General features: G+C 41.8%; 1 protein-coding gene across 3 annotated transcripts; it reads left to right on the top strand.

Moving 5' to 3' along the window:
* Window positions 1-2,284: 2,284 nt before the first annotated feature.
* si:ch211-204d2.4 (uncharacterized protein LOC100003662 homolog) lies at window positions 2,285-12,616 on the top strand. Of its 3 annotated transcripts, none has more exons than XM_034216387.1 (12): window positions 2,285-2,535; window positions 5,666-5,813; window positions 5,942-5,998; window positions 6,500-6,548; window positions 6,680-6,777; window positions 7,719-7,850; window positions 8,859-8,948; window positions 9,046-9,114; window positions 9,204-9,274; window positions 9,491-9,554; window positions 10,377-10,454; window positions 11,140-12,616. In XM_034216387.1, the coding sequence occupies exons 2-12, from the start codon at window positions 5,673-5,675 to the stop codon at window positions 11,581-11,583; spliced, it is 1,293 nt and encodes a 430-aa protein (XP_034072278.1). In that variant the 5' UTR covers window positions 2,285-2,535; window positions 5,666-5,672; the 3' UTR covers window positions 11,584-12,616. The 3 variants fall into 3 exon arrangements, with proteins under 3 accessions (XP_034072278.1, XP_034072280.1, XP_034072279.1); XM_034216388.1 differs by having other exon boundaries at window positions 2,292-2,535; window positions 5,669-5,813; XM_034216389.1 differs by lacking the exon at window positions 5,942-5,998.

The raw sequence follows: 12,616 nt of genomic DNA, 5'->3' as shown, positions 1-12,616 counted from the left end.
TCAGTTTTCCCCTTGGAAATGTTCAATCCTCCAAAAAGTGGACTGAAAAAACTGAAACTGTAATCACATTTATTATGTCAACAGATTTCACATAACTGTACTAGGTTGGTTGAAAGCAATCATTTTAAAATTAGGTTTTTTAATTTGGTTCAACTTAATATTATTGCTTTCAACCAACCTTATACAGTTAAGTGACATTTGATAATAAAATACATTTAATTAATATCAATGTTCAGTTTGTTCAGTGGCACATGGTTCAATATTTTTTTTAATTGTATTTCTGATGACTGAGTTGTTGAAATGAAGATGGCTTTCATTTTAGAACAAGCTTCAGCGCCTTTGATTGTTTATCTTTTTCTATCATCAACAAAATAAATAGTAGCTTGTCATCTTTTTATATCTATGGTGGTGTGTTCTCTTTCAGGTGATGTAAAGCTGTAAATGCGAACCTGATATCAGAGTGTTTGTGGTGTGTAAGTGTGCACAAAGTGAAGTGCACCTCCACATGTGTGTGTCGTGGTTTCGGTAGGTGCTGAGTCGGTAACTAGTTTGCAGCTCGCTTGATGCCAAAGAAGCACATTATTCACCAGGGAAACAGAACAGGAGGGAGTTTTAATACAATCTTATTTAAATGTGTAAATAATTTTATAAAGTTTTGTTCAGTGCTTGCATTATTAAATGTGTGTGCATGCAAACTTGTCTTAAATAAAGATTTAATCCAACCCTTTTGTGTTTGTGTGAGAGTAAGAACACCTTTGTGTTACATTTGATAGAAATGTGTGTTAATCTAAAGTAGTTAAAGCACCAGGTAAAGAGAAAATAGTCTGTGATCTAAAGCAGAAATAGGACGGTCTGTGGAAACTTCAGGACTTCCTTCTGCAAATGTGTAACTTGTATGATGTGCAGTCGCCACAGCATATGAAGTCAATGAGGTCTTCCAACTCATGCAGGTCATATGACATGCAACCACTTCCAGGGGACACAAATTCACCAAAAGAAGAAAGAAAAAAAGAATGCAAAATTACTCCTGTAAATGCAGATGTTTGTGATATTAGCAGTTGTAAGGAGGACAGGACGAAGATAGATCATGTGTGGAAACTTTAAACCCAGATCCTGTGTTGAAACCTGCGAGTCATGTCAGTTAGTGTCATGTCTCTCTCAGGAGTTTCACCACAGACACTGTGATCACCTTTGTTAAGGAGGAATGACAGTGAAGCAATACTGAAGTACTGTACACCACAACATTCGTCACTATGCTACTCCTACTTTAGCAGATATATACATAAGGACTCAATTGCTATTGCTAAACTATGAGGTAGTCAAGTATTTGTGTGAATCCCCTACAACATTCAAAGACATATTTATCTGTCAGGAATTTAACTACCAAAAAAACATGCTTCATAATTCACATCTTACCTTCCTCCAACAGCTTTGAGTCATGACCCTTGGCCACACTACTACATTTATAACACTACACTTCTGCATATGTGTTTCTCATGGGCCTCTATGATTCATAGTGGTTTGCTTTGTTCAGAGGTGTCGCTTTGCTATATTTATAATGGCTGACACTTGTTCTGTATGTTAACACTGACAACCCTTTGACCAGAGCTCATATATGAAGAACACAATGATGTTCACACTAAAACTGCTGGCTTTTAACCAAACAAGCAACTGAAGCTAAAGAAAAAGCTATTTGAATGTTACAAACTTATTTAAGATATATTTTACCATAGGCATAAAGTTGCATTGAAGTGCATCATATTTCCACAAAGAGAAGACCAGATTATATATTTGGGTTTTCTATTATTTCTTAATATTTTGTTTAAAAAATATTTGGAATACACTTTAATTAAGTGAACCTCACCAAAGTGACAGCTATACATTCGTGAATGAATGAAACTATTATTCTACACTATCTAGACCTGTTAATCCAGGTTTACACTCCCTGTCTGCTCATTTATAAGAAACAAGTGTGTGTGTGTGTGTGTGTGTGTGTGTGTGTGTGTGTGTGTGTGTGTGTGTGTGTGTGTGTGTGTGTGTGTGTGTGTGTGTGTGTGTGTGTGTGTGTGTTCGACCCAGTTCTCAAGTTGCTACCTGAAGAGATAACATATCGCCCGCAGTTCCAGGAAGAAAGATAATGCGCACGGTTTATGTATTTTCTAAATAATAGCCCCTAAACACGTGTGTAAAAACAAAAAACAAAATAAGCAGAGATGTGTTGAGCAGTGCAGTTCCTCTACTGAGAGATCAGAGCAGAGGAGGAGGACCCGGGGCTCAGAGGACGCATAGATCACATCCGGGGCTGGTTTATTCTAATAACGAAACGTCCAACCCGGAAAAAAGACAATTATTCTCTAAGCAGATCACTCAAACAAACAGACAGAGAGCTGCACGCCGGCTGTGTGCCTGTACGCGGTGTCTAAAAGTTAGTAAAACTTTGTCTAACATGCTCGTTGTTCACCGGACTCGGGTCTCTCCTCTGTGCTTCGGAGCCGTGCGGGGCGCTGGCTGTGGCGCACACTGACTCCACACTGGGTAAGTGCTTTGGGACTCTGTGTCTGTGTGCGTGTGTGTGCTCCCGCCTCAGTGTGTGTGCGTGAGTGTGTGTTATGAGGCCATAATAATGTAGGTGTGGCAGGCCGTTGTTGGATCTGGTGAGTCAGTGCAGGTCATCTGAGCTGTCTGTCTGCCAGATCACATTTAAACTTTTTTTGTAATACTCAAAATCACGTTATGTGTGCAACAAGCCCATGATCCGCTGTTTACTCAGTGGTGTGAAACTCGTGCCTCCACTGTGGTCAATAATGTGAACACCCAGCTGTCACTAGAAAGCATTAAAGAAGATGAATTGTTCTTAAATAACAGTGACAGTGTTGAAATATGCCACAACTTCCAAGAGCCCAAGGTAACGTCATCATGTAGCCTGTTTTGTCAAAACCAATCCCAAATATATTACGATTTATCTTCAATTTTGAGTTATTTTTAGCTACTTCTTATTTTGAACCCACCACTTTTCAGAGTTAAATATTGTAATTTGTACAGCGTTATTTTTGATCTGTGGACGGCTTGACCTTGTAGCTTAACTTTAATTATAAGAATAGCCTTTCATGGCACTCAAGGTCACCCTCATCAGCAACACAGCCTCAGCAATACAACGTCAAATAAATCGACAATAAGCAACAGTGCATAGCAGTTAAGCTAGTTTAGTAACATTGTGTTACTAAAAGTTACAAATTACAAGTGCAGTTTTAAATTCTGTAATGTATGCTGTCACTTTAAATAAGATGAGGCCCTCCCCAGCTCTAATTAATAAAATCAATGGACCCTCATTTTCACTTTTAAACAACATCCTAAATTGAAAGAAACAAATCATTTTGGAGCAATCCCTAAAATGTGAGGCCTTATATAAAGTGTATGAAGCTGTTCAAATGAGCTTTACCTCAAACACATGAGCAATGCTCACATTTCTAACTAGAGTTATATTATTGGATTTGTTGCCGGTCAATCCATTCAGCTTTAAGTTGAACTGTTGTGAACCTCTATAGAGATTGTTAAACCTGAGAGAATGATCCATATGGTATCTAGTTTAGTTTAGTTTCTAGACTGAGTTTCATTCAGGTGTAGGACTGAGCAAGTGTGAAGCTCAAAGTCAAGATATCTTTGCCTGTTTTTTTTCTTTCTTTTGAACTTCATAGAAGAACCTAACAAAACTGCTAGAGTATGGCTGACATCAATCAGTTTGTGCTTCAGAAAAGAGGTTTACCTTGTCCACAAAGACAGCAGATGTAAACTGAGTGTAGGTGGGTTTCACTTCACTGGCCTGAATGTGGTTAAACATGATGACATGACACTGATATTACTGCTGCAATCTGCACATGGCATCCAGCCACACTGTGTGTGTGTGTGTGTGTGTGTGTGTGTGTGTGTGTGTGTGTGTGTGTGTGTGTGTGTGTGTGTGTGTGTGTGTGTGTGTGTGTGTGTGTGTGTGTGTGTGTGTGTGTGTGTGTGTGTGTGTGTGTGTGTGTGTGTGTGTGGTGTGTGTGTGGTGTGTGTGTGTGTGTGTGTGTGTGTGTGTGTGTGTGTGTGTGTGTGTGTGTGTGTGTGTGTGTGTGTGTGTGTGTGTGTGTGTGTGTGTGTGTGTGTGTGTGTGGTGTGTGTGTGTGTGTGTGTGTGTGTGTGTGTGTGTGTGTGTGTGTGTGTGTGTGTGTGTGTGTGTGTGGTGTGTGTGTGTGTGTGTGTGTGTGTGTGTGTGTGTGTGTGTGTGTGTGTGTGTGTGTGTGTGTGTGTGTGTGTGTGTGTGTGTGTGTGTGTGTGTGTGTGTGTGTGTGTGTGTGTGTGTGTGTGTGTGTGTGTGTGATTGGCCAGTGTCCGCCTCATGAAATTGTGTGTGTGTGTGTGTGTGTGTGTGGCCCTAGCGTGTGTGGTTGTGTGACCTATGCGGCATCCTTTTCTCTTTTCCATTCCACTCAGAGTTTCTGCAAAATGGTTTGAATCTTTGACCTATTTTAATGGCAAATGTAATGAAGGCTGCATGACAAACACATCCGAAACCCAGGCCACTAATTATTCAAAGCTGTTTCAGAAATGAAATTATTTACCGGAGTTTCACCGGGACAGGGAAGATGAGTTTAAGAGGCTGCTGTTATTTCTCTGTCTGTTCATTGGGTCATGTGTGTTTGTACTCATTGGAATGGTTCCTGGAAATGTATGACAGTCTTGTAAAAGTATTGGCAGAGGCCTCAGTCATTCAGTCTGGACCATATATTTTATTTGACTGTAATGTTATATTTTTTGTTCTTAATATATGAAAAAATTAGACACAGATGTGGCCTAGTTTGCTATCATATTACCTTTGTAGCCCAGTTACATTTAAGTGGGGGGGGAAGCAGAACATTTGAAACTTGTGGGGGAAAAAAAGAAAATCTGCTTTGCATCTTTTGATCAGTGCATCTGTGAGTACTTCATGTTACGTTTGCAGAGATGAAAAAGGAGCAACAGTGTAGAGACTGATTCCTTCCGCAACTTAAGAAGGACGAGATGATAAAATATAGCTTTCTGTAGGCCAGAAGTCTTCTGACTCCCGTTCAAAAATAAAAAAAGTACTTCCCTGGAAAGCAAAGATAAATAAATTATCATCAGCGTACCTGAGTGTCCGAGCTGAATGAGTCTTTTTTTAAATTGGTCAGCAGCTCAGTGATTCATATGCCGGCATCGTCTTAATGAATACATCTCACCAGCTCTCTCCCCTCTCCCCTTTTCCCATTCCTCCCTCCCTCTCCTCTCTCTTCCCTGGCCAGTGGAAATATGCGTGTGTGCAGATCTTGAGTGCAGTCTGTAATTTTTGGCTGTGGTGAAGGGCCTCAGCTCAGCCTCGGGCTTCGGGGTTTGCTGCTCGGCCTCAATCACGTCACATGAAAAACTGCTGAGTAGGAGTGGGTCTCTTTCTTCCTGTGTGTGTGTGCGTGCGTGCGTGCGTGCGTGCGTGCGTGTGTGTGTGTGTGTGTTTCAGCAGTAAATGAAAGTTAGTTTATCCTCCACATCTGCCTCTCTGCCTATCTGTCCTATACCATCTCTTTCTGTTGCTCCTCTCTATATATTCTTCTCATCTGACTTGAGTTTCTGTCTGTGTGTGTGTCCATGTGTGTGTCCTGGTGATATGTGATAGCAGCAGCATGCCGTACGTGGACCGGCTGAACCGTGTGTGTGGCTTCCTGGACGTCGAGGAGAAGGAGAACAGCTGCCGCTTCCAGAGGCGATACTTCATCCTCGACACCCAGGAAAATGCTCTGCTGTGGTATATGGACAACCCTCAGGTGCTCCACTCAAAAATGCATGACACACACTTGCACAAACAGCAAGAGGAAGTGAAATTGACCAATAGGAGTGTGTAACCTTGGACTCTGAGCCAATGACGAGTGTATGTGTTTGTGTTTGCATGCAGAACCTGCCCAGTGGAGCTAGCTCTGTTGGCAGCCTGAGACTAACCTACATCTCGAAGGTAAACCATTTCCCTTTAGTGTGGGTTGTAGTAGTGAACTGCCTGTGCAGCAGATCTCAGCCGTTTGGACACAGAATTTCATACAAATATAAACATGTAAATAGGGAGCACAGATTGGCATTATCTATAGTTAATGGTCACATGCCGAGGTAGACTTTGTGAAGTTTTCCAGATGTCAGAGCGCTCCATGAGCTAACCAGAGATAATGACATCTGGCTGCACTAGAGTAGTGCTGACAGCTCCTCCCTGGACACTCTGAGTCAAAAAGTCTGCAAAGATATGACGTGTTTCTCCTCTTAACTCTCCTCTCTTTTTGTCTACGCTCCCTTCTCTCCGCTTTTTCTTTTGTCTGTTCTTGGGCTTTTCTTCTCTGTTTGTGTCCTCTCCTCTGCTTCCTCTCTTGTCCTCTCCACTCGTCTGCTCTCCTTTTCCTTTGTCTCCTCTTCTCTCCTCTGATATCACTCCTTTCCTTTTGTCTCCTCATCTCTCTTTGTATCTCAGGTGAGCGAAGCTACATTGAAGCAAAAGCCAAAGACAGAGTTCTGCTTTGGTGAGTTTTTACAGGGAGACACGCTGAATGTTGCTTATGCAGTAACGCATGAAACGTATTGACACGTGATAATATGATATAATGAAGTTATTATGGATATTCATGGAGTTCTTTATTGTCTATTTCTGCAGTTATCAATGCAGTTTCTCGAAGGTACTTCCTACAAGCCAACGATGTAACCGACATGAGGGACTGGGTGGCGGCTCTCAATAAAGCCAGCAAGATCACTGTGAGTGTGACACACACTCCCTAACCCTTTGATAAGAGAATTATTTCCACCTGAGCACAGGAAGCTGCAGTTTGTGGTGATGTGCCTGAAACCAGTTTGGCCTGAGTGGGCGAAAATGCCAGCAGGCTGCCCACAAAAACCCTGTGACACTTGTTGAATGAGGAAATTGTGAATGTGCATAAATGTAAGCGATAAAACTCATGTCACTGTGGTGGAAGTGTCAAAAACACCATTGTCTTTACGTGTGTGAGTGCCATGCATATTAGGTTTGAACATTTGCATAATATTTCGGCGAGATGAGAGAGTCCTTGTTGAATGGCAAATGACAGAGTGTCTATCTCTTTTTCTCTCACCTGCCCACTGACATAGGAAGCTGCAACGCTTACTCTCTCTTTCACTTCCTCTTTGATGGCAGGGCTTCTCTAACGCCTTTGTTCAGCTTCCTTGGCCTCAATGGAACCAATAAAGTACTTCCTAAAGCTGAGGGACACCATTTTAAATGCAGTAAAGAAAGAAAAGCACTGAGAAATTAATTTCACATGATCAATTTTAATGTCTCGTTTTCAGGAATAGCCCCTTTAGTTACTTATCATAACCTGTTTTTTTACATTTAGTATAATGTGACCCCTCTTCCTCTTCCTTCTTTAATTACTGCAGTTTTCCACAAAATGGACCTCATATACAAGGTTGCTTAAAAACTATTGTATTTGCAAACAAAGTTAATTGATTGTACCATAACCTTTCCCAGGTTAAGGATGTTTACATTGAAACAACCCTTTAGACTGTGTTGGATGTTTACAGTTGCATTGTTTGCCGCATGGAGAGTCCCAGTTGGAATTTAACCTCTGACCCCTGTTAAAGAGTAGCAAGCTGTACTAACTAAGCTCCACTTGTTAAGGCCACACTAGTATATGTAAGTCTACGTGCTGCTCTGCTCACAGGTTCCCAGATCTGGCCCCGCCCCCCTGAGGTCCGATGTGACCGCAGTCATCAGTGACGCTCAGGGAGTGAAGAGACAACACGCCTACAAGACTGAGATCATCGGGGGCGTGGTGGTGCACACCCCCATCCAGGTAATGGAGAGGAAGCTAGGAGACAACCAGGGTTAGGAGGGATATTTTAATAAAAGTAATGTAATCTGATTACTCTCCGTTAATTTTGGATTACCTCGATATCAAATGCAATGCAAATAAATAAAAGAGAAAGGAAATATCAATAAGATGTGTTTTACTGAAGTGTATTATGTAAACACCAGAACGATGTAACCTCAGCAAAGAAGAAACCAAGATATTTAGTATCAAAAAGTAGGCGTATAGTTTCACACTTAAACTGTTGGCCTACAGAACAGTACAGTTTACAAAGCAGAAATATAACAGTAATCTGATTACGTATTTTTTAATGTCACTGTAAGGCAGGGGTGTCAAACTCAATTTCATCGCGGGCCACATCAGCATTATGGTTGCACTCAAAGGGCCGGTTGTAACTATATAAATATACATATATATAATATATATAAAATAATGTGTTATATTACATTATTGCCTCTGAATTGGATTATTATCGGATAGGATAATGACTTAGTAATTAACTACGTCTGAAAGCAAATAATTGCAAGACTCTTCAGTGCGCATGTCACAAAACGAGATGCATTGTGGGACATGTAGTTTATGGGCAACCTGATTCTGTAAAGCGGCATTTAATCGTATAATAAACGTATTACATTCTTTGCAAGCTCTTGCGGGGCCACATAAAATGAAGTCGCGGGCCAAATGTGGCCCCCGGGCCTTGAGTTTGACACCCCTGCTGTAAGGGAATACAGTTACCTTTTTTTCTTGTATCCTGTTTACGTAATCCCGTTACATGTAAACCGTTACTCCCCAAGCCTGGATATAAAGATATGAAAGGTGACACGGATGGCGTTAGAAGACAGAAGTGTTTCTAAGCATAGTTTTTGTTCTGTATAGCTTGCTCTTGGCCTCCAAAACCACGTTGTGTGCAATCTGATATATTTTGAAGATGGTGGTAACAGTGGCCACAATTGTTGAAGTGATATTGAAGATGGCATGTGTGAAATGTTTCAGAATGAGTGTGAGGAGGCAGAAGGGAGAGAGAGGAAGGGCAACAGGCCAGGCATGCTGAGGTGCGGTTACTGTGTCAAACAGGGAAATGTGGTAAGTACCAAGCCACTTATAACTGATAAAACGCTGCTTTAATGAAAAAAAGAAAGCTGCATGTGGAAACTGTAATGTGGTTCTGTGTGTGTTTCAGAGGAAGAGCTGGAAGAGGAGGTTTTTCACCCTGGATGACAATGCAGTTAGTTACTACAAGTCTGAGATGGTGAGGAGCCAGGCATTTTGTATCTTCCCCTAAAATGTGTGTGTTCTCTTTGTCTAGCCTCGTCTGAATTGTGCTTTCGTTTGTCCCAGGATAAGGAGCCTCTACGGGCCGTTCCACTGAGGGACATTCAGAAGGTCCATGAATGTCTCGTGAAGTCAGGGTGAGTCAATGAGCCAAATTCTCAATGTTACTTTCTAACAATTTGGTCCTCTACTAGTGAATACTCTGATTAAGAACAGATATAACACTGTATGGTGTACGCCCGACCACTTCCTACACAGATATGAATTCAGAAACCAGAAAAATACAGATTGTAGATTTTTGGCACACAGCTACTATCTAGCCTTCTCTTAAGCCTCTGATTTCTGTCCATCAGGGATCTGCTGCTGAGAGACAACCTGTTTGAAATCATCACCAGCTCCAGGACCTTCTACATTCAGGTACAATCCCAACTTCCAATATACAAGAGATGCACGTTTTAAAATATGTTGGATGCTATTTGGCTCTGGATGAAAGCATTGACGACAATAAACAAGTTATTTTGACGGTAAAGCGTAGAGGGTCTATAGTCTCAGCTGTATCCGTCCTGATGTTTTGAAGCTGTTTTCTCTCAATGCTCTGCTGCTGATGTGTGGCAGGAGCTCCTCTTTTAGGGAATTAAAAGTTTGTTTTTGTGAAACGGGCAAAGCCATCTGTTAGCATAAGGACAATAACTTCCTGTCGCCCCCCCCTGGGAGAACAGCTGACTGAGACAGTTGGGTCGGATCAGATAGGAGGTACTGGAGAGAGAGAGACAGCCTGCAAGCATGAGCGCTTTTATTTTTGTTTATGCGAGAGAGAAAAAGGAAGCATGGCAAACATTAAGCTAACAGACAAAAGCACAAACACATAACCAAGAATAGATTGAACACACACTGTGACCACATTGGTAATGCAGACATCAAAGTTAAAAACCATCTTTTAATAATAGTGGTACGTCTGTTTTTGCTTAATTATCTAGAACAGTTTGTTGTCAGTATTGTTTGGAATGTTATTCTTTGTCTTTACTTACTATGCAGTGGTGAAACTCAACCTAATAGCTTCAAACATTTATTTGGCTGCAGTTTTAAGGATCACTTATTTGTGATTGGCATTTGATGACTTTAAGAAAAATATAATTAACTATAAACGATATGACCAGCGATAAAACACAAAAGGTCAAACCAGTATAAAAGCCCGTGTGAAGTTAGTGCAAGGCTTGATGTGCTGCTGTCTCCCTGCAGACGGACTCTCCAGAGGAGATGCATGGCTGGATCAGGGACATTGAGATGAAGATCCAGGACTTCAGGGGCCCCCCCAAGGTAAACGTCAACTCTCCCAGTGGTGTAAAGTAACTAAGTAGATGTACTCAAGTACTATACTTAAAGGTGGGGTAGGTAATTTTGGAGAAACCAGCTTGAGTGCGCTAGAATTTGAAAATACACAGCCGGAAACAATCTGTCACTTCCTTACTGAGCCCCTCCTCCAACACACACGAACGCGCACATGACCAATGAGGGCACGAGAAAAGTTTGTGCACAGATGGAAGGCTGAAAGGCAGGTAGGCCATCCAGTTATTTTAGCCGGGCCGGCTAAAATGATTGGTCGTGCTTTTTACAGTACTACGGCTTCCACAGATAATGTTTTTTTATGGATTTTTTGTCAAAGCACTTAAGATATTCATTGTTATCAGGATGTTAAGAGCATTCCATGGAATATAACTAAAAGTGTATCTCCAGCCGGTTTCTCAAACTTACCTACCCCACCTTTAAGTTCAATATTGAGGCTTACTTTCAATATTTTGCTACTATCAAAACATATGATAAACTGTATATGATTGAGAAATGGGCTAATCTGCAGTACTTTTAGTATATTTAGATGCCAATACCTTTGTACTTTTACTTGAGTAACATTTTGAATGCAGGGCTTTCACTTGTAACAGAGTATTCCTACACTGTGAGAAAAGTAATCCTCTAATATGATTATATCTTTCTTTCCTATTTGCAGGGCTTATCATTTATGCGTGCGTCCTCTCTCTATCGTAATCCCAATGCCTCCTCAGCGTCTCGAGGTCAGCAGGGGCAAGACCTCCGACCGGTCCTGATGAAGTCCTGCTCCGTGGCCCCCGGCTGGCAGCCCTGGACCCCCGTCCCGTCCTGCGAGCCCTCCATCCTGGACGCAGAGGATGACGACAGTGCTTTCAGCTCTGCACCAACCTTGCCTTCTCTCTCCTCCTCCTCCACTTCCTCCTCCACATCCTCCTCCTCCAACTCCCTCTCCGCCCCTAACCCTTGCCCCACTGCTCCTCCAGCAGCTTCCAGCGGACTGGGCATGCTCAAAGCGTCCGGAGACGTGGCCATCGGGCGTCGGAGGCACCGCTCGCAGCCGCAGCCTCGCACCGGCTTCCCCTTCAGCCTGGACGACGACGGCATCCGCACCACAGACGTCTGAGTTCACTCTGCTCAGACTCCTGTGTTGGTACCTGCTTTAAACTGAATGTGACTGGTAATAATAGTGTTCCTTGCTAATGAAGTGACACTGTGAGCATCTGACTTGGCGCCATGACGTGAGATCAAGGCTGGTCTAGTGGCTGTTTTGCAGACGAAGGACAGCTGGAAGAAAACCGAGAGGCGCAGTGTGTGTTGTTCACAGGACTGTGAAGAAGTACAATGGAGTGTTCAACTTCCTCTGAAAACTTGAATAATCTTGTTGTTAATTGTTCTAGCAGACTACGAATTATCAAATGATGGCAAATGCTATCAATCTGTTGCACTCGCCTCCACTCGGAGATTTAACTGTCAGCAATAATGTGTTTTCACCCCTTTTAGAAGTATTTACCAAGAATAGTGTTTAAAGGCATTTAGACACACTAGTATCCATTCCTTTTATATTCAAGCTTTTTTTCATAAAACACATAGTTTGGGTCTTTATAGTTTTTGTTTTCGCCCAGCAGTGTTAGTTTGCCTCTTTCTTCCTGAGTCACGTCCATTTACCTTAGTTAATAATTAACTAGCATTTTTTTACTTACATCTTATCAGGTGTATGGGGGGAAATAAGTGTGGGTCTCATTAAAAAGGTACAAGCTAACTGAGCAGCAGCTTTTATATGTTTGCACTATATTAGCTTTTAATATTTGGCTAAAAGATAAAGTTGGTAAACTGTGACTCCTTAGCTTTTAACAGAGAACCTACCGTAATAATATAGCAGTGTTTTAGATGGTACTACCAACATTAGAGTACAGCTGATCAGCTGGTTGACAGCTTTGTAAATGTGATTTTTGTTATTCCAGCATTATGTGGAAAAATGTGCCACTACTTCTGGTGGAGACTTAGTGTTGTTACAGCAGTAGACTAACCCTAACAGATTCACCTCAGGACGTCATTGATGTGGTACCGTGGTCACGCCTTTTCCGTTTGCTAAGATGTGTGCACTCGTCTGCCTGTAATGTTAAGTTTCTTTCTTGTACATTAAATAATGATTTGTA

Source organism: Gymnodraco acuticeps, unplaced genomic scaffold, assembly GCF_902827175.1.
Source record: "Gymnodraco acuticeps unplaced genomic scaffold, fGymAcu1.1, whole genome shotgun sequence".
Classification (NCBI taxonomy): Eukaryota; Metazoa; Chordata; class Actinopteri; order Perciformes; family Bathydraconidae; genus Gymnodraco; species Gymnodraco acuticeps.
The sequence above is the reverse complement of the archived record's forward strand: the minus strand, read 5'-3'. Positions and strand labels throughout refer to the sequence as shown.